The 22,973-nt window shown below is 40.0% G+C and overlaps 1 protein-coding gene across 10 annotated transcripts in view; it reads right to left on the bottom strand.

Moving 5' to 3' along the window:
* NAALADL2 (N-acetylated alpha-linked acidic dipeptidase like 2) overlaps window positions 1-22,973 on the bottom strand; it is a 494,598-nt gene that overhangs the window by 189,048 nt on the left and 282,577 nt on the right. For 9 of the 10 annotated variants that reach the window (XM_030494655.1, XM_030494657.1, XM_030494654.1 and 6 more), the window contains one exon: window positions 14,244-14,363. The exons of the other annotated variant lie outside the window; for it this stretch is intronic. In XM_030494655.1, the coding sequence (XP_030350515.1) occupies window positions 14,244-14,363 (120 nt within the window). The remainder of the gene's footprint in view (window positions 1-14,243; window positions 14,364-22,973) is intronic. 10 annotated transcript variants of the gene reach the window in all.

Genomic DNA, 22,973 nt, shown 5'->3' with positions numbered 1-22,973 from the left:
TATGGTATATTGCTTATTTATTCAATGATTAATTTCCATAGCCATATGCTTTCTAGGCCTATATGCAGCTTGTGTTGTTCAACTTCACTTATAACACATAAATTTACTAATAAGTACAAGAGTTCTATTTTGTAAAATTTAAAGCCATATATCATCACACTTGCATTACTGACATTATCACTTCACATCATCCTTCTTCCCCTAAATTTCATAAAGCAATAAACATCAGCATAAAAATCCCAGATGGTTTTAGCTAGTAAATTGACATATGTGGATTTCAAGATAAAAGATATATAGCTTTGTCCAAAAATAACTATTAGTAAACTGATTTCCAAAATTAGAACATTTGTAATCAAAGTGACTGAAACGTTAACATAGTGCCATTCAAAACACTTAAGTCAACACTGGAAGATACAAAAGGAAATGTTGCTGCTTCTTTGAGGACAAGACGCACACCTTTAAGTATGTTTTGTTTGGTTGGTTTTTTTGGATGGGTGTTGTTTTTTGTCATTTGGGTCTTTGTTTTGTTTTTTGTTTGGATGGTTGGTTTTGGTTGGTTTGTTTTTTCCTCTTAGAGTGTACTTATGGATTATGATAATAGCAATGCTGAAGATGTCTTTTTTCCTAGTACTTATAAACATCTTTAGAGGCAAAACAAATGTTCATGTAACAACCTTGGCTATAAGACCAACTTAATTTCAAAAAAGCAGCTTAGAATCTAACTGGGTGCTGTTTAAGGAGCACAGACTTCAGAAGCAATAGTTCTTAATACATCGTCTGTTAATCTTGAGGCCAAGAGAAAAAGCACATCTCTTTCTCAGATCCTTAAAGGGCAAAGACTAATGTTTAGCATGCAGCTGGTACTCTCAGAATTGTATAATTTACTCCAGTCTGTTCCTATTAGACTAAAGCTGGCATATTTTGTGGGTAAGTTGTTATATCCATTTTTGTTTTATAATAAGTGATAAAACATTACCAGAGTTTTAAACAGATGCTTTCCCAAATATGCAATTTTGTATCAAGAAACTGTAAGTATGCACGCAGTGGAACTCATCACAAGATACTGTAGAGATAAGTATAAACAGGCTCAGTACTGGAATATACAAATTCATGGAATATTCATGATGGTAATTAAACCAGCCCAGATACATTTTCTACTTCAGGACATCACAACAACGACTGCCATTTTGGGGAAAGGTATACTGAAGTAAAAACCAAAAAAACCAAAAAAACTCCAAAACAACCCAAACAAAAAACTACTTTGTACTTACTTTGTAACTCACAGTTTTTCTCTAAGCACAAGCCATCTCAGGTAAGGTTATCAGGCTGACAGAGGACATTTCTTGTGTTATAGAATCATAGTAAAAGATGGACATTTTTTTCTGCTCAATAAGAACTTCTTGACAGAAGACTAAGCAGCCCATCATTCTGGACAAGCAATTGTCTGTGCATTTCACCCTGACAGTTTATGCTAACAGTATTTCAACAATAACAGTACAGCGCGATGGCCATGGCCTTATCATTTTATGAGAGTTTTACCCGAACAAACTCCAGACATGCCTTCTTTTGCTAAAGGAGAATTGCTCCTGTAAAACAGACTAAGCAACATGCTTAAATATGTTCTGTATATTAATTAAAGTAAATTTTAATGTGCTTAAAATATAAGTCTGTGCTTCTGCATTCTTCTGGAGCAAAAGCAGAATCCTAGAAACATCACTGCATCAAGCTTATCTCTTTACTGAGAAACAAACTGTGTCATATTAACAATCAAGCTAGCTTTCACATTAAAGTATAGGTTTTCCTAAAATTAAATAATGTAATTCAAGTTTTATTCCATCTGCTTGCTGAACAGAAAAAGAGAGAAATAGGACATTTCAGCTACTGTTCCCCTGTTACCATTGCTGCCACCAAAGCATTGAACAATTCCTCACTTTTGGTAAGTCAGAATCAAACCTTATTTTCTAAATCTGTATGCCTTGATGAAATGACTTCATCTTCAAAGAAAAAAAACCAATGTCAGGTTTTGTCCTTGCAACATTCAGCAGCCTCACATGCATTTTGTAAGATCTCATACTCTTGTAATTAACTAATTTGTGCTGAATTGCCTTACACTAGAAAGTAAAAAAAAAAAAGAAAATAATAATAAAAAAAAATTAAATACTCTGTAGTAAGAATATCTGTACTCTTTTTTTCCCACTCTGTATCACCCTTACAACCCTATTTTGTTGGCTAGGGCAACAGCCATCTTTTAGAGAGGCTCCCCGCAATGCCAAGTGTGAAGCACTGTGCAAATAGAATACTTCGACTATTAGATCTTTCAAAACAAGAAAGATATATACACAATGTTTTGAATGGGACTGTTGCTAAACACTGTTCTTAGGCAGAAAAAGGAGGTGAGGTCACAACTCTCCTAATGCATTCCAAATGTCTTCCTTGTATGTCATTTTTTTAAGGTATGTGTATAGTGCCTTACCATGGAGAGAACTTCATTGCCAGGCACAGCAAGAGCTCATAAACCCTGAGTAAGCCTCAAAATTTGTCTGATGCTGCAAACACCAGATGCAATGTGTCACACATTTACATGATCAACTGCAATGCTAGGAGGGAAAATTAAGATGGCATACATGATGATTATTGTGAGAGAGTAATTTCTACAGCAGTAGAATGATGTAGGCACAGGACTAATTAATTTCTAATCTGTCATAATGATTTCCTAAACCTGGAATCCAAGAATGGCCTGAACTAGCAGATATGGACTTGCCTTTTTTTCTTATACTCTATAACATGATAAACAGGAATGGGACATAGTCAGGTGGTTAAGTGGATTAAACATTATCGTATTTCCTCTGAGATTACAGTTGGAGGCCTGACTGAAATGAGTTGTCAGGTCAGTTCCCCAATGGACATTTTACATCATAAAACCATCACATATAACTGAATACTGATATAAAAAGCCATACAGTCAATTTCCATGCTAAGGAAAACCAAGATTGACTTAGAAGTAAAAATATGTTTCTTTTTTGTTGAAAGGGTGGTCTCTCTATGTCAACTCAAGGTCACCTCTGAGGCTGCATGGTAAGAGTTCTTATGTTGCCTGCATAATAATTTACAGTGGGAAAACATAAATAACAGGTTTGACTGCCAGTGCAGGTACTCCTCCAACCTTCACAAAATGCAAATTCTCTGTCCTTTATATAAAATACTACCTGTATCCAGCCACAACTGTACACTGTGCTGACAAATCTCAGCCAACGCACATACTATGAGTATTTAGAATTACAAGGCAATCATCATCAACAATGTGAGGTTTTTGGTTTGTTTAGTTGGCGGGTTCTTTAACCTGATGAAGAACCTGATTTTTAGAGAAATTTCAAGTATGTGATGTGAAATTTGGAACTATTAATGAAAAATGTTACTAGTTATTATATGCATCCTAAGCCATTTTAGGAAAGTAGACCCCACCAATTTTAATTTAAGGTTCCAGTGACTGTCATCACACAACTTGTGTTTTCTCTCCCAGTAAACATTAGGAAGCTCAGGAATCTTTTTGTATGCAAAGATTGACCATTTATATCAAAAAGCATCAAACCCAACACTTAAAAAAAAATAAAATAAAAAAATCTATCACCATGAATGATCACAACTCTAACTTCAAATATGGAAAATTAACAGCTCTCAGACAATTGCTTAGAATAAATATAACACTACAAAAAACAAACAAACAAAACCCAAAAACCACACACACACCTCCCCAAACAAAAGAAATCCACAAAAAACCCACTCATAAACCTCAAACCCACTTAAACCCCGTAAGAATATAGTAGGATAATATAGAAATTAAAGCAAATTGGCATTAGAGCTAGATCTAGAGAAAACAAGATAAATATAACTTTGTGATGGAAGTTGGTGCCTGTGAATCATTCACTGAGACCTAAAGATGAAATTAAAATACTTGAGTTCTCTTATGGCAATGCACAACCTTTCCCTGCTAAGTGAAAATCTGTTCACTGTGGAAGAACTGCCTTCTGAACAGAAGGTTAGTTTAATAATTTGGCAATCGGAACAAAATATTCCAAGTGGCTATTGCTCTACTTGCAAAGAGGGTCCCAATTATATTTGTAATTATTTACTTGGGGTTTTTTTCTTTGCAAATTCATGCACAGGCATCGAGACACCTCAACCATGAAGAGTGAAATTTTGACTTTGGTGTTCTTCTTCTTCAGCATTATGTAAAGAAAGAGAAAATGGAAAAATGTAATGCTGAAAGCCCCCGTGCCCCAAGACCCCCCAAAATCCTGAGGACAAGCAGTTACATATTCTATCCACCTACCTTCCATAAAATCCAGCTACAGAGGATCTGAAAAGAATGCATCAAATAACACCAGGGAAAATAATAAAAAACTTCCATAGGCTATAGAATGTAGAGTATAAAAACCTAGTTCCACTGATGCCAATGAAAAGATTGGCTATCAGCATTCAGTAAGACCACATTTCAACTCAAAGTTCTGATCACAATGCAAACTACAGGTATATTTGAAATGGCAGAATTCAGATTTTCATATATAAATCACAAGTGCTGATTTTGTGAACCAGTTCTCACAGATGAGTGTCTAAAGCCATGCAGAACAAATGCAAATCAAACCAAGGTCTGAATCTGGCTATATTTCCTAAACTGTATCACCAGCTTCAATGATGTTTCTATTCAGATTCAGAGAACCCACTGGGTAACTGAACCAAGTTCAGTTTTGTTTTTGTTTTGGCTTGTTTTTTTTATTTAACCATGTTAACTATGCTGCATTTTAAAAGACTGAAGAAAAAAAAAAAAAGGCATGAAAATAATTCATCAGTTGAATAATCTGTGACATCCTGGTTTATAAAAAAAAAAAAAAGGTTGATTCTAGGAAAAGACCTATTTACTTCTGTAATCTCTTAAATAAAGTTTTATGTACTTTGTTCAACAATAATGACTTTTGATACCTTTCAAATCAGTTCACAGACATGTAAATAAACTGATTATTAAGAAGTATCTACTGTGAAACGAAAAGAAGACCTAAAAGAGCATTAAAAGGCCAGAGAACAGTCATAACTTCTCAATAAAATAATAAACAAGTAACATTCCACACAACTCAAACCCACTATAGAATGAGAGAAGCACTTCTAAACCACTTCTTGCCTAAAGAAAGACGATCTTTCCTCTGCTCGCTATTTCAGAAAATATAAAATAACCAGCATGTGCAATACTGGTCTTTATCCTTTGCAGAGTTGTACAAGCAGGCAGCTCTGAAGATTAATGGCATGGATTGCATTGCTTCATCTTGTCCAGTGGCTGGTGTTTTCAAAGAGCCAAAGGACAGATCTGTTCTGGCAAGATGAGATTTTATATATTTACTCTTCATCTCTATTCATAGCTCCTGTATCTTCCATTTACTTTTTCACTTTCTCAACTGTTGTTGAAATCAAACTACATGATGTGAAAAAAAAAGCCTAGATAATTTGTCTGTCAATGGCTTTTTTGTGAAGTCCAAGCTCAACTAATCTGAAAGGGCAGCTCAATTAGCAGCTTGGGTAGAAAATTATGCTTATAATTTCCTATACAAGCAGCAGAAAAAGTGCCAAGACCACTTGCAGAAGTATGGCTAGTGCATGTGCAGAAAGAGCATATTTAAAACATTTAGATTTTATGATGCAAATTCGAAGTGCATAAGATCCTTCCTACTGCCCTGCACATGAGTACCTGATCAGCTGTGTGGATTTAGGGCTCTGAGGTACAAATTGAGGCAATGGATTTCTTCGCTGAGCTCTGCTTCAGAACAATTGACTCACGGCAAAGTCATTTCACTTGAGTTTGCACCATTGACCAGGACACAGCACTTGGATAGTAAATTGGATGACTGCATTTACTACTCACTTTTTAAGGGCTTGACAGAATAGAAAATTATGCTTGGGTTTCATACTTCTAAAATCTGACAAGAGTTTAAGAAGACCCCAGAATGAAATTTTTATGAGTCAGCCATCCTCCATTTTTGAATGGAAGCCACTTACTGTCTCACTCAATTTAAGCCTACTGTACTAAAAGGAAGAGACCTGCTATAAAATGGTCAGCCCTTCCCCCAGGAAATAGCAATTCACAATGGGAGCTAGAATAATTTTTCAAAGGATGCATTTAATATATGTAGAGAATGTGCAATTAAGCACTCAATTGAGTATATGAATATTTAGAATTATTTTCCCAAGAGAAAATTAAGTGTTCAGTGCTACTGGAGATAACAGGACTATGTGCCTGGTCAAATAGCTAAGAGTTCAGTGTTTGATTCAGCAGCAGGACTTCAGGAAAGAGATAATAGGAACTACAGCTGGGAATACAAGTATGCCTGCAAAATGGCAATGACTTCTTAGCCATTCGGGGAAAATTCTGAGGCATCAGACATTCAGAATAATCAATACTTACTTTTGCTCATTAACTTGCATGTCCCCTTGTTTACTCTGCTAATAGCACATTTCTCCTTCCACTGAAACAAATCTAGGGGTTTGTAATCGAAAAGGAAATGAGTAATAACCAAAAGTCCTTTTACTGATGCAACCAAAATGCTAATTACTTGAGAATATTGACAAGTTTTGCTACAATTATGTTTCCTTCCAGCCATCAATTGCTTTTCTCCTACCCCACCCCTTACATATTCTTCTTACTGCTTACAAGAGCAAATTACTTTCTGCTATTCATTCTGTATAGAGAAGGAATTCTCACTCTACTGTTATTTACCGCAGTGCATTTGACTTAAGGGATGAGAGCAAATTTTTGTCAAGTATTTAATATTCATCTGGAGAGATACAGATCAGATTTATAAGTGCACTGGCATTGTTTCACTTTTAGGTGGTACAGGTCACAGTACCTCATCCTTCATATGCTGGATTAAGTATGAGGTAAATTGACATGCTCAGTTTAAATTACTTGGGTAGTACCAGACTTCTAGGAACTGAACAATAGAGCTCAGCATGATTTGGTTCCAATCGGCAATACAAAACCACTCTTCTGAATTTTTTTTTTTTTTTAATTATTCATTAACTATAGATTTCTCAAGTCAGTATCATTTTCATTCCCACAGTACCTCACACAGAGGTGGAAAAAAAAAAAGAAAGCATAATTGGTACTTTCATTTTTTTTTAAGCTATGTTTTAAACTAAGTTTACCAATAAAAATTTAAAATACGACCTCAGGATGAAGCAATAAGTGATAAATCTGTGCAGAGAGACTGAGACTTGCTTTTTCAACTCTGATACGTGTACTCAATGAGCTGGGGGTGGATTTCTTAGTCACCGCAACACAGAACAGATTTATGATACCAAGGCAGGGTGTCTCCAGGCTTTTCTAATTAGCTATTATGGCTCATTCCTTCTGTTCAAAGGGAAAAGAAAGCATTATTATCAGTCAAAGCAGGAGGCATATAACTGAAAACTACATTTACCAATCTCTTACATTCGATACATTGTCAGATGAGGAAAAACCCATTGTCTTTCTTCAAAATAAACATAAATTTTCTCAGACACCACTAAAGAGCAAAACAGCTTGTGCATCATTCCATGAACAATGAAATCAGGAAGAGGTAAATAGGTGACTAAAATAATAATTCAAAATACAGGATTGATGGCAGTGTGAAACCTCAATTACCTAAACAGCTCTTTGGTATAGACTACTGTCCACTCAATTTTTTGAAGGTCTTGGTACAGGATTTTTTTTACATAGGAAGAAGAGGAAGAAATCAAAACGAAGCCTTCTTTAAGCTGAACTATACCTAACAGATTAAAGAAGCTGGTTGACAAGGGAGAAGGTTTAGAACACTAAATCTAATTTTATTTTTTTTTTTGGGGGGGGGGGGGCAAAAAAAACCTGGTAGTAATACAATAAACTGACTTGAAGGAGTGAATCTCTTCTAAATTCAGGAGAGACAAATGCTGAGGGAAAAAGAACCACAAAGCAACTAATAATTCCTTGGAGACAAAGTAAGAACTGGTATATTATGTAGGAATATAATTTGGCTAAATAGCAAACTCCACAGATACGATCATTATCAAACAACCTGAACTCAGCTTGGATAATTCAAGAGGAACTCTCAGGATTTTGGGAATTGAGATGAGATGTTAAGAGGATGATAAATTAGAGAGATCCTGAGAAAGAGGATGCTATTCAAGAGGATGTTACTAGATGATCCCCATCAGATCCAGATCTCCAAGCACAGTTCTATATGCTTCTGTAACTTTTACACATGCTACCTATACCTATGGCTCAAATTTTCAAGAAGGGGTTTGGGAGAGGATATAGTATCACTAAAAATCCCATATTACTCCCATGAAAAATGGGTATATAAAGACTCAGGCACCTTGTAAAAAATTCTACTCTAGAAAGCCCCAAACAAACAAAACCCCAAACCACAACAAACAAACAAAACAAAAAAAACCAAACAAACAAAAAAAAAAACAACCACAAAGAAAAACTAACACTGACCCAACATCAGTGTCCTTAAAAATAAAAAGTATAAGGTGTTGAACTTCCCTAAAAAAAATATTGATTTTATACAGTATAATTTTTATTAGATATTTATATGCTCATACTGTATATATATATTTATATACATATACGCACACATATACATGTGTATATATATAGGGAGGGAGGAAGGGATGGAAGGAAAAAGTCCTAGTTAAATGGAGATTTAAAATGCAATCTTCACAGTTATATGTGATAGCCATAAAAAGTACCAGAGGGAAAGAAATAAACAATGTAGACAAGTAGAAAAGTGAAATTACTTTTTCCAAAGTAAACTTATATAAAACTAACACAGTTATTAAATAGAAGCCTTTTTGCGAATTGCCTTTATTCTGGGAATCTTTAATATTTTCCATTTAGTAAATCCTTATTTGTAAGTGCCTGCCAATAACCTCTGCATAAACATCCAAGCATCCACATTTCTAAAGTTTATGACAGTTAAAAAGCAATTTTATGAATATTTATGAAGGCAGTAAATTATTAAAATAAATACAGATATTTACACAGTAGAACAACATCTTCATTTAATGGATGTTAATGTTAATATGTGAACATTTTAAAGATGAAGTGGTGTGGCCTTCAGGGCTTTTGTTACTCTATTAAAAGTTAATTTAGAATAGAAATTATGGCTTTTTCTTGAATCTCAACCCCAGAAGATTAAATCATGATCAAGACTCACATAATTTTTCAAAAAATGAATCTGGTGATAGTATTTCCAGACAGTGCAGATCTCCTCAGAAAAGAAAAGCCTCCTCCCTGGAAATAAAGCCTCCTCTGGCTTCTTTTATGTGCTCACAATGATGACAGATACTTCGACAAGCTTTAGGGCAGAGGAGCTGGGTGCTAGCAAGGTGGTCACATCAATCTTTCTGTATCCACATATTTTATACTATAAGAATATGTTTCTTGTCTACAAACATAGCAGACAACTCAGGTTGCTCTTTCTCAAGAAAGTGTTATACATCACAGAAATTTCATCATCTTTGCCCACATTTATAGATCCTCCTGATTCAAGGACACCGGGGAGTCTGCTTTGACCTCCTGTATGTAATTGGCTACTGAAGTTCCCCAGTGATCCCAATAGCCCAAGTTCCACCAAAACACTAATTTTACTTCTAGCCAGAACACCAGGAGGCAGTTACTTTCAACATGAAGGCATGAGGAAGCAAGTATTCTACCGTTTTTATGGTAGGCTATTCTAAAAGTTGTGCTTCACTTATGTTGTAGATTTGTCTCAATTCAGCTTTCTCCTTAAGTTTTTCTTCCTTAGCCCAGTGCCCTCTTTATTGAAAAACAACCCAGCTCTCTTAAGCATCTCAGATCCCTTTAGGAGTAGGCATAGCAGTTTAAAATTTCTCCTTCTGTCAGTTACTCTGCACTGTGAATTATTCTGGCTAGAGAGACAGAAATTACTAGCACCATGGCTATGCCAAGTTAATGTATGACACGAGTACTCCCTGTATGCTTCACTGCTCAGTCTGCTGGTTTAGTTTGTGTTCCTATAGGAAACTGTCACTCCAGGTGCTGGAAGCAGTAAATTCCTAAGCTTTTTAGTTGCATTTGAAAAAGACTCTGCCCTTGCCATACTGTAACTTGCTCCAGCCCTTGAAGCATTTCTACCATTCTTTTCTCCCACCTTTAATTTTATAATAGACAGTATTGCTCTCCTACTGATCTTAATAATGTCATATCAATGGTAAAAGCCCTTTCTAAACCTCTGCTCCACTCTGATTTATATATAGGTTAATACATATTCATTTTTTATCTATTCTTTTTATCACAGCAATGTAAGCTCTACCTGTTTGCTTTTTGGTTTTCTTTCCCCCCAGAGTCAACACTCTTTCTGATACTTTGTTATAAAGGTAGCCTCCCTGCTCTTTCTTTTTAGATCCATAACTTATCATATCATAGAATCATTTGGGTTGGAAGGGATCTTAAAGAGCACCTAATTCCAACCCCCTGCCACAAGCAGGGACACCTTCCACTAGACCATGTTGCTCAAAGCCCTGTCCAACCTGGCCTTGAACACTTCCAGGGATGCGGCATCCATCATGTGGCTGTAGTAGCACATTCTTTATCTGAAAAGGTCCAGCTTAAGGGACCAAGACATGTCTGTGTGGCTCTGCCAATACTCTAGGAAACGTGCTCACTGCCGCTGCTGCTGCTCCTCTTGCCCTTATCAAATACTAGATTATGTTTCAGTGGAACAGAAATACAATACTCCCAGCAAAATCTGAAAATCATATTCAATTAGAAAAATAACTAAAGATCAGATTTCTACATATTTTATTCTCACAAAGCAGCTTAAATTTGCGATCCTTACCAAATTTAATCAGAATTACTCACATTAAGGATTCAGTTGCATATTCTAACAGCACATTAGCTTCAGGCTTTTCTGCTTCCTCCAAATTCCCTAATGTCATGATTTAAACCCAGCTGGTAACTCAGAACCACACAGCCGCTCCCTCACTCCCCCTCCTTCTTCCTCTTCCACATTACCACAAACTCTGAACCCTGTCTATTGTTTTCAGTGTGTCAGAAGATATGAGAGATGGGCTCAGTCTGAAAGACTGAAATTAGAAGCTCTAAATTATTTTCAACCTTGATGCTCCCCCAAATTTTGTACCCTATTCAATCTCCATAATATATCAAACTAAATCTCTACAGCAAAAAATAATGTCAGTAATACAGTAATTATTCCAAATATTCAAATTTCCATCACTTGGGCTTATTTCTATAAATTATCTCCTACATGAAGCTGTTTTCCACCAGCACATACTTCTTTTTGTTAATGTGAAGTAAAGAAACGTTAACTTTTCATGGTAAGTTTTCTGCCAGCAGCAGTTAATTATTTCTTTCAGGGTTTTTCCAATGGACTCGATATGGAGAGAAAGAAGAGTCGAGACGAAAAAAGGCAAATTAAAAACACAAAAGGGGAAAATAGGGAAAACAAGTGAAAAACAAACCGTAAAAGAAAGGCAAAAAGCATACACATGCAAGGGAAAAAGAAAGCTGAAACAGAGACATGTTTAGAAACTTGGTTATGAAGATGAAATCTCCATGCAGGATCTATGAAAATCAGACCCAAATAGAGAGATATTTGCATAATATAAAGTAATAACAAGAAATTAAAGGACATAAAAATGGGAAAAAAATACAAGTTAAACACACAAAATTAGAAAGAAAACCAGTAAAAATATATCTATATAATGACGGCTCTGTTATGAGCTACTATTCTGTTTTAATGTGATGTAAAACCAAAACGTGGAAGGCAGAGATAAAGAAAATATAGGGAGAGGATGTATCTGCTGGAACAGAAATTTGAGACTTGGTAAGTACAGGAACATAAACATTAGGGGGAAAATGATGCAAAAAGTGGATTCAGTAGAGAGATATTGTGTTAATTTAAACCAGCAGGACTTGCTGCTTATGGCAATCTTTCTCTTTCACTTCTAATATTCCTTATGGAAGAAAAATCTATTTCTCATATCTTACTGCGTATTTTCTCATGAGAGAAGTAAAGCTTACAATTATTTCACAGTTAAAGAGACACAATTTATATTCTAAAACAAACCCCAACCCCCCCCCCCAAAAAAAAACCAAACCAAAACTAAAACACAAACCACAAAAAAACAATTAACCAACCAACCAAAACAACAGAACAAAACAGTTTACAACCTCAAATAGATGAAATACCAAATAAAGGGCAAGCTTCCTACCTGCATTAGCAGAACATAAAACGTAGGTTTGGGGAGTTGTATTTTTAGCTCAGACCCTGAGTGTGCATTCAAAATCAATCTCTTAAGCATATCACACTTTGACTCATATTATGTAACAGACTGTGGATTCTTTAAGACTGGCAAATGAGCACCGGAAGTGTGGCTACCACACCTAATCCACCAGTTTCCACTTACTTCTTGGGACCAGACTACAGCTAACCCAAACTAAAAGTTCCTGAAATGACCCTGTCCTCAACACCAATTGTTTTTTCCCTACTCTTCAGGTGGCATTACTTCCTAATTTAGACATAGCAAGTGCTTACAGAACACAAATTAAATTGGTAAAAAGTCCACCTCACAGACACTGCAGACAGTGCTATTACAGCAAACTTTGCATTTTTATCAAATTCCTACTATATGAGCCCTGATTGCTATTTCATTGTTCTTGTCAGTGGTGAAATGCAGTGTAAGATCTATTGGTGGAAATAATGCACAACAGCCAAGTTCCAACAGTGATAACTGACCTTTCATGGGCATAATTAAATTACATCTAAATAATTTAAATAAACAGCTAAAGCTACTCTGTTGAAAATGGTATTTTTATTAAGACAAATATTATTATTATAGAAGAAAATTTTCAGGGGTTATTTTCTGAACCTGTGTCGTCATCTCAACTGTGCTTTCTACAGCCAACGGAGCAGATCCTGATTCTTTTAATTATAAGAGCTGGAGTTACTGTTCTTTTATAACTGCTTTCATGAATTGGGAATGAATTCATTATATATTTATTGGGCTAGTATGTTTTCTGAAAGGCAAAACAGCACTTTCATTTATAAAATATTTTCGATAGAAGGCAGTTACTTGACATTTGCAGTTTAAATTTGATTTACACGTTGAGTTTATGATGTCTAACATACAAGCAGACTAGTGAGCGCCATCTCTGCACTCACTGGAGTTGGAGGAGAAATAACAGACACACACATACCCATGGATATCCCTCCCCACACAACCACAACCAAAGAAGAAGGAAGGAGGGAGTGGAATTAAAACATGTTTCTTGTTCTGAACTTCTAGTAATACATTCATAGACCAGTAAATCCTAGTGATTTTACAGGAGTGATTGACTGTTAAAGGCAGGGGGAAAACATGTCTATCTGCGTATCACAAGGCAGTCTGCTTACACATTTTACATAGCAGAAAACACCACAGAAGTTCATGCTCTTTTCTAACTCAGTCCCTTTTGTCCCTCTGAGGTGTTAAGGACAGCAGAAAGATCCAAGGTGGCAAAGGCAAATTCTCCACAGAACAAGGGTATATTATGTCACAATTAAATCAAGTTACATTGTAATTTCTTAAACAAATCCATAAACAATAGTGTTAGTCTTCCTGTAGAGTACACTACTCGTTACTACCTCACAGTCTCAGTCCTGGCAGCAGCATACCTACAGCAAGGCCCAAAGTGCTGGGCTTTAGCCACAGCCTGTTGGGGCTGGAAAGAGCTGCAGAAGCCTGCGGTTGAGTGAGCACATACTGCGCTCTGTCTCCTTGCACAGCATGCCCAAACTACAGCCAGCAGACTAAGCAATATATACAATTATATGTACATTTTTAGCATACATAGATCAAACTATTCTTGATCTCAGCTGGAATCTCACCCTTTTCCCTTCCCCTCCTCACCCCCAACCCTCCCCCACCTCATGCTTAATTACTTCTTTTAGGGATCTCTTTATTTACCAAAAGGCTTACAGTACACCCAGAGAAAATATGGCATTACTACCGCAACACTCTAAGATATGCAGCAAAATTAATAACTGTAACACATAAAAGGCAGCGCAGACCAAAGTGGCTAGTATTGAGGAAGAGTCTAAATGCCAGTAAATCTTGACTTACTCGGGTAGAATGGGAATGTCTTTGTTTTAGTATCTTGAAACTGAAAGTACAAATAAATAATTCAGCTGAAGTGCAACAAGCATTTGACTAACCTTATAAAGCAAAGGTGATTGTCCTAGCTTCAAAAGCGCAATTTTTTTGGTCACGTTTGTAATGGCTTGAATCCGAATCAAGTCTGCCACGGTCCCATACTGTACATCAACAAGTTCTGCCTGCAAAGAGAAGGCAAAATTCAGGCTAAACCTATAACCATGCATCACTGAGGGTGCTCCTTCCACAGAAACAAAGCTGTTTGCCTAAGTACAAGCACCTGAGCAGAGTTCTACAATTACCTTGCCCCCATTTTCTGATCAGGAATACCTGTATTAACAAAAAGCAAGAGAATTTGATCTGACAGATGAATTTGTATCTTTGCAGTTTTCATTCATAATTCATCAGCTGTGATAAAAAAAAACAAACAATGGTTTTTTGCCAGTAGTTACAATAAGTGATGCTGATCCTGATGAGAATTCCCCCTCATTAGCTACAGGAATGTATTTTAAACCATGTAAGGGATACTAACTCACACCTGTTAATTTTCTTAATCAGACTCTTGTAAAGCAGTTCAGAAAATGAATGAATGATTATACTGTTTACTTATGAAAAGATACAGATAATACATACTCTACCAATATATAGTTTTATTATGTGGTTTCGTGATTCCTGAACAGCCTTAATTATTAAAGTATCTTCTTATAATCCATCAGACATCCAAGCATTACATTCAGATAATTATAGCGGTAAACAGACCACACCTCTCTGACATGTAAGCTTTCCTACTAATGCATGTTTTGAAATTATGTATAGTCATTTCCAACTAAATTAAAAGCTTTTAGAGCATGAAGATCTTCAGCTTTTCAGTTAAGACACTGAAACGATATGTAGTTAAGGTCTAAGTTATTATTAAATGTCAAGCATCAGCAGTGATGGAAAAACACATCAAGACTTGTTTTCAAGGATTATTTTAAAAATATATATATTTATAGATACATATATATAATTTAAGAATGATCAAGGGCATTTTTCTCACATATTTATAGCAATAAATTCTGATGAAGACCAAGTATGAGGATAATCAGGCTTGTACGTTATTATTTTAGAATATCACAACAGCTCTCAGGACACCACTGAGGACATTCTGGAACCTCTAAATTCCTCCACTGTGTTCACACAAAACACAGACAGAAGAAGACAAGAACATTGCATGAGTGTTTAAAAATTAAAATAAGAGGAGCAGTACAAGACGGACAAGTTTCTCTTTCAGTTCAGCTTTGGTAACAAGTATGGATTCATTGCCAAAGGCAACAGTTCTGATTTTGGGCATCTCTACACAAACTGTTTAAATTCTAGCAACAGTTGTTCTGGATATGTAGGATGTGTGAAATTTTACTAGATTCCTGAACACGGGTGTTGTAGGGAAGTATTTACCCTTCTACAACTGTAGCTGAATATTTTGTCTGAGTTTGCACCTCAACATTTAAGTTGAAATCATACAATTTTTTTGCCAAGGCTGCCGTTGTCTTAAATGTATTCTTTTAAATTTTCAAGTTAACAAGTTTCTAAGAGTACAACATGTCATAAGTACTGTATAAGCAAAATATTTAGAAAGGTCATCCAAAGTTATAAAGCACTTCTTGAACAGGCAAACATCAGATTTAACACCAAATACTGAAGTGTAGGAACAGAAAATCTTGCACTTCATACAGTTTCTTCTGAAATATATGAAATATTTAAAGAACTTAAACACCATTTCTTAAGAAAACTGAAATTATGGCTATAGGATGAAATAATTTTCCCTGTGTGATCATGTTATTTGAAAAATATCATAAAACCAAGTGAGGAAGTTTTTATACTAGGGAAAACTATTTTACATTTTATATTTTACCTAATCTCATTCATCTGGTTATAAAGAGTTCACCTCAAATGAGGAAAGGATATCAACCAGTGTACTTCCTTGAAGTTCACACAAATTTTACCTCATTCTCTAAATCTCAGCTTTGTTTAAATTTGTGCCTACAGACGTGCCAACAGATACACCTTAGTGCAATAATTATTAGCATCTCAAAAGTCTTATGGCTTATGAGGCTATATCTAGGCTGATTTCTTGGGAGACCTCTAATCTAATTCCTTTGGACCCAATGCCTTTCTCAATCTACCCTCAAGCAAAGCAAAAATCAGAGCTTTCATCATTCGTATGAGAGAACCTACGCTGAATTTTCCTGAGGCAAAATCAATACACAAAGATGTAACATAATGAAGTATCAAACCATTCACTTCTACAGCATGCCTGTGTGAAAATGAGATCCCTGCCCATCTACATTCATGTTCTGCTTTTCTTCACATCATTTTTGCTAGCTGCTCCTCCAGGGTGCTATCCACTGCTCTGTAAACAACAAAACTACGTGTTTGCACAATTATTAATGCATTTATCAACTGCCCTTGGATGTTCTTAGTTAATTTATGGATGCAAACTGCATCTTCAAGAGCTGCTCACCGGTCTTTCACAGGCAACATAGGAGCTTCATAAGAGCAGGTTTAATAAAAGGCCCTAAAAAAGCACAACTCATTTTCTAATTATGTGAGAACCAGAACTTGACTCCCTGCTGCCCCAAACACTCTGCCAAGCATGTTCTTTGCTCCAAATGTTAAAAGTAAGCCCCAATGCCAAAGCTATTAAATACCTTCATACATTGAGAGTACATGTAAGAAGTCATTACATAATATAAAAAGCAGCTGGATATAACATAACAAAGAGTTATGCGTGCTTTCATTACGCATCTTACACACAAAGAGTATGTCAAAGCTCAATAAATTAGAAGTCTTTCTTTTGCACTTGCCTGAAAATAAGTATGACCTATGCATCTGTCCAACTCTGGGGGCACTTGCACACTTATATTTCACTGTAACTTTGAAGCAGTTCTCTCCTCAGCACAAGTCTTCGACCCTTAATTTTAACTTTTGGGGAATCATGGCTAAAAATATTGCACATGTCTAGCAAAGTAAGTTATCACACCCTGATAACATCACATATAGCCTACCAGCTGGAGGTTTGCACAGCTAATCTCAGATCTAACTTAAGTTAAAATGACAAAAAACTGAATAATATCCAATTGCCGAGGTGAGTATCTCCAGAGAGGACGCCTGTAACACCAGAGCGGGGGGAAGCACAGCGTCCAGGAGCCTCAGTTCGGAGCGGCAAGAGCGACCGAGGGAGCCTCAAGTCCTCGGCTGGACTTGCCCAGGAGCCGGCAGCTCAGCTGACGCGAGCAGCTGACTCACAGGGGGCGGCGCCAGGAGTGACGGCACCAGCCCTCAGTGGGGAAAAACCCATCCCAGGGGGCGCGGCGAACAGGGCGTGGCGCGGCAGTCAGGGCGTGGCACGTCAGTTGACCCAGGCAGAGCGAGCGAGCAGCGAGCGGGATGGTGAGCACTCGGCTCAGGACCAGGGCCCGCTCTGGGAGCTCTGCCCCGGCGGTGGCCAGCGTAGGCACCCAGACAGAGCCGATGAGAGGGGAGGCTGCGGCGCAGACCTCGGAGTGTAGAGAGTGCCTCGACTGGTCTCTTGAGGCGAGGGTGCACAATGGACAGGGCTGCACTCGGTGCGCCCTGGGGGAGGTCCTCCTGCAGCAGGTGGCTGAGCTGCGGGAGGCTGTTGGAGAGCTAAAAGATGCCAGGGAAGCTGAGAGGAAGCTGGGCTGCTTGCTCCAGGCCCAAACTGCGCAGGGGCTGCAAACGTCTAGCACTGCTCATATAGGAAGGAAGGAGGGCAGCAACCCAGGAAGCTGGGAATTAGTCACGACAAAAACGAACAAAAAAAGGAGGAAGAGGACAATTAACGACAAGGGGCTTCCTCCTAAATCTGATGTCCCCACCTAGAACTGCTTTGCAGTTCTGCAGGGGGCTAATGAGAAAGCACCCACCACACCTAAAGAGCATCCTGCTGATGCACCAGTAAAGAGGATCACTACTGGTGCCTCCAGGAAAAAGCGGAGGGTCATAGCAGTAGGGGACTCTACTTCGAAAGGCACAGAGGCACCCATCTGCCGGCCTGATCCAGCCTCAAGGGAGGTGTGTTGCCTGCCAGGTGCTCGGATCAGGGATGTTGCTGAGAGGCTGCCTGCTCTAGTAAGTCCTGCTGACTATTACCCCCTTCTAGTGGTCCATGAGGGTGCTAGAGATATAGATAGCAGTAGCCTGGAGAACATTAAGAAGGACTACAGAGCCCTGGGAGAGGTGGTTAGGGGCTCTGGAGCTCAGATAGTTTTTTCATCGATTCTCCAGGACAAAGGGGAGGACCTTAAAAATGCTAGGCGTGTTTGGCAGGTTAATAAATGGTTAGAATGCTGGTGCCATAGTCAGGGGTTTGGCTATTTAGAACATGGGGCTCCATTTGGGAGGCCAGATCTACTGGAGGCTGGTGGAGCTGGTCTGACAAAGAAGGGGAAGAGCTGTTTTGGTAGGAGGCTTGCCAGGCTGGTCAGGAAAGCTTTAAACTAGATGTGTTGGGGGAGGGGAGCATTGATCCATCCCAACATTCCTGGTCAGTTGCCAGCACCTGTAATAAGTGCTTGGAGCGATGTAGAGATGTTCCAGCTGCCCCAGCCATTGAGTCAGCTGCATTCGGAGCTCGGCTAAAGTGCCTCTATACAAATGCCTGTACTATGGGGAACAAGCAAGAGGAATTAGAGATGTGTGCAAGGCTACGGGAATATGATGTCATTGGTATCACAGAAACATGGTGGGATGGCTCCTGTGACTGGAGTGTCGGAATGGAAGGTTACAGGCTGTTTAGAAAAGACAGGCCAGGCAGATGGGGAGGGGGCATTGCTATCTATGTCAGTGATAGGCTAGAGAGTATGGAACTCTGTCTGGGGATGGGTGATGAGGTAACAGAGTGTTCGTGGGTCAGGATCAAAGGGAGAACAGCAACGGGGGACATTGCGGTGGGGATCTGTTAGAGGCCGCCTGATCAAGAGGACTCTGTGGATGAAGCGCTCTACAGACAGATAGGAGCAGCCTCACGCTCGCAGGCCCTGGTCCTCATGGGGGACTTCAACCATCCTGACATCTGTTGGAGGGACGGTACGGCCCGGCACAAGCAATCCAGGAGGTTCCTCGATTGTGTGGAAGACAACTTCCTCTTTCAAGCAATAGAGGAGCCGACGAGGAGAGGTGCCATGCTGGACCTTGTGCTCACCAACAGGGAGGGACTGGTTGGAAATGTGACACTCCAGGGCAGCCTTGGCTCTAGTGATCACGAGATGGTTGAGTTTGAGATCCTCAGGACAGTGAGAAGAGCATGCAGCAAGCTCACTGCCCTGCACTTCAAGAAAGCAGACTTTGGCCTCTTCAGGAACCTCCTTAGTAAGGTTTCATGGGATACTGTCCTAGAGGGCAGGGGGGCCCAAGACTGCTGGTCGATATTCAAGGATCACCTGCTATGTGCTGAAGAGTGTTGCATCCCGACTAGAAGCAAGTGCAGCAGGAGGGCCAGGAGACCTCCATGGATGGACAAGGAGCTGCTGAGGAAACTTAGAGGGAAAAAAGAAGCGTATAGAAGGTGAAAGCGAGGACAGGCGGCCTGGGAAGAATATAGGAGCATTGCTCAGGAAGCTAGGGACCAGGTTAGGAAAGCTAAGGCCCAGCTAGAATTAAGTTTGGCAAGGGATGTAAAAGATAACAGGAAATGATTCTATAGATACATAGCAAATAAAAGACAGACTAGGGACAATGTGGGCCCTCTCCAGAAGCTATCAGGAGAACTGGCTACCATGGATTTGGAGAAGGCTGAGGTTCTTAATGACTTCTTTGCCTCAGTCTTCACCAGCAAATGCTCTGACCACACCATGAAAGTCTTGGAAAGCAAATGCAGGGACTGTGAGAATGAAGACCTTAGGCCCACTGTAGGAGAGGATCAGGTTCGAGACCATCCTAAAAACCTGAACGTGCACAAGTCCATGGGACCGGATGAAATCCATCCACGGGTCCTGAAGGAGCTGGCGAATGAAGTTGCTAAACCACTGTCCATCATATTTGAAAAATCCTGGCAGTCAGGTGAAGTTCCCGATGACTGGAAGAAGGGTAATATAACCCCCATTTTCAAGAAGGGGAAGGTGGAAGACCCAGGGAACTACAGACTAGTCAGCCTCACCTCTGTGCCTGGCAAAATCTTGGAACAGTTTCTCCTGGAAACCATGCTAAGGCACATGAAAAACAACGAGGTGGTTGGTGACAACCAACATGGCTTCACTAAGGGGAAATCCTGCCTGACCAATTTGGTGGCCTTCTATAATGTAGCCACGGAACTGATGGACAGCGGCAGAGCAGTTGATGTCATCTACCTGGACTTGTGCAAAGCGTTCGACACTGTCCCACACGACATCCTTGTCTCTAAATTGGAGAGACATCAATTTGATAGATGGACCACTCAGTGGATAAAAAACTGGCTCGACGGCCGCACACAAAGAGTTGCGGTAAATGGCTCGATGTCCAATTGGAAACCTGTAACGAGTGGTGTCCCTCAGGGATCGGTGTTGGGACCAGTCCTGTTCAACATCTTTGTCGGCGACATGGACAGTGGCATTGAGTGCGCCCTCAGCAAGTTTGCAGACGACACCAAGCTGTGTGGTTCGGTTGATACGCTGGAGGGAAGGGATGCCATCCAGAGGGACCTTGACATGCTTGTGAGGTGGGCCGATGTCAGCCTTGTGAAGTTTAACCAAGCCAAGTGTAAGGTCCTACACCTGGGTCGGGGCAATCCCAGGCACTGCTAAAGGTTGGGCAGAGAAGAGATTCAGAGCAGCCCTGCAGAAAAGGACTTGGGGGTGTTGGTTGATGAGAAGCTTAACATGAGCCGGCAGTGTGTGCTTGCAGCCCAGAAAGCCAACCGTACCCTGGGTTGCACCAAAAGAAGCGTGACCAGCAGGTCAAAGGAGGTGATCCTGCTCCTCTACTCTGCTCTTGTGAGACCTCACTTGGAGTACTGCGTACAGTTCTGGTGTCCTCAACATAAAAAGGACATGGAGCTGTTGGAGAAAGTCCAGAGGAGGGCCACGAGGATGATAAGAGGGCTGGAGCACCTCCCGTATGAAGACAGGCTTGGAGAGTTGGGGCTGTTCAGCCTGGAGAAGAGAAGGCGGCGTGGTGACCTCCTAGCAGCCTTCCAGTATCTGAAGGGGGCCTACAAGGATGCTGGGGAGGGACTCTTCCTTAGGGACTGTAGTGGCAGGACAAGGGGTAATGGGTTCAACCTTAAACAGGGGAAGTTTAGATTAGATATAAGGAAGAAGTTCTTTACAGTGAGGGTGGTGAAGAACTGGAATGGGTTGCCCAGGGAGGTTGTGGATGCTCCATCCCTGGCGGTGCTCAAGGCCAGGTTCAACAGAGCCTTGGACCACGTGGTTTAGGGCAAGGTGTCCCTGCCCATGGCAGGGGGGTTGGAACTAGATGATCTTAAGGTCCTTTCCAACCCTTACAATTCTATGATTCTGTGATTCTCTCGACTAAAACTACACATGGCTTGTCCCCTGCCAAACAAAGTCAATAACCCACTGGAAGAGTTTGGAACAAAGTCATAACATTTTGGCACTACAGTCCAGACCCTAATAGGTAAACATTACATTATTGTCGTGGTTTGACATCCAGCCCAGCACAGGCAACCGGGGTGCCAGGAGGAGCTGCGCTTCAGTTCCAATCACTTCTGAGGCAGCTCGAACCCCTTCATAGGCTGCCAGTATCTCTTTTTCAGTGGGAGTGTAGCTGGCCTCGGATCCTTTATATCCCCTACTCCAAAAGCCAAGGGGTCGACCTCGAGTCTCCCCTGGAGCTTTCTGCCAGAGGCTCCAGGTAGGACCATTCTCCCCAGCTGCGGTATAGAGCACATTTTTCACATCTGGCCCGGCCTGGACTGGTCCAAGGGCTACTGCATGAACTATTTCTCGTTTAATTTGTTCAAAGGCTTGTTGTTGCTCAGGGCCCCATTTGAAATCATTCTTCTTCCGGGTCACGTGGTAGAGAGGGCTTACAATCAGACTGTAATTTGGGATGCGCATTCTCCAGAACCCCACAACACCTAAGAAAGCTTGTGTTTCTTTCTTGTTAGTTGGTGGAGACATTGCTGTTATCTTGTTGATCACGTCTGTGGGGATCTGGCGGCGTCCATCTTGCCATTTTATTCCCAAAAATTGAATCTCCTGTGCAGGTCCCTTGACCTTATTCCGTTTTATGGCAAAACCGGCCTTCAGCAGGATTTGGCTTATCTTCCTCCCTTTCTCAAAAACTTCTTCTGCTGTATCACCCCACACGATGATGTCATCAATGTATTGCAGGTGTTCTGGAGCTTGCCCCTGTTCCAGTGCAGTCTGGATCAATCCATGGCAGATGGTAGGGCTGTGTTTCCACCCCTGGGGCAGTCGGTTCCAAGTGTACTGGACGCCCCTCCAAGTGAAAGCAAACTGTGGCCTGCATTCTGCTGCCAAAGGGATTGAGAAAAATGCATTGGCAATGTCAATTGTGGCATACCACTTGGCTGCCTTTGACTCCAGTTCATACTGAAGTTCTAACATGTCCGGTACGGCAGCACTCAATGGTGGTGTGACTTCGTTCAGGCCACGATAGTCTACTGTTAATCTCCACTCTCCATTATACTTTTGCACTGGCCATATGGGGCTATTAAAGGGTGAGCGGGTCCTGCTGATCACTCCTTGGCTCTCCAGTCTGCGGATCAGCTTATGGATGGGAATCAAGGAGTCTCGGTTGGTGCGATATTGCCGCCGGTGCACTGT

This window comes from Strigops habroptila, chromosome 8 (genome assembly GCF_004027225.2).
Source record: "Strigops habroptila isolate Jane chromosome 8, bStrHab1.2.pri, whole genome shotgun sequence".
Lineage (NCBI taxonomy): Eukaryota > Metazoa > Chordata > Aves > Psittaciformes > Psittacidae > Strigops > Strigops habroptila.
Note: the sequence above shows the minus strand (reverse complement) of the source record. Positions and strands in the feature narration are given on the sequence as shown.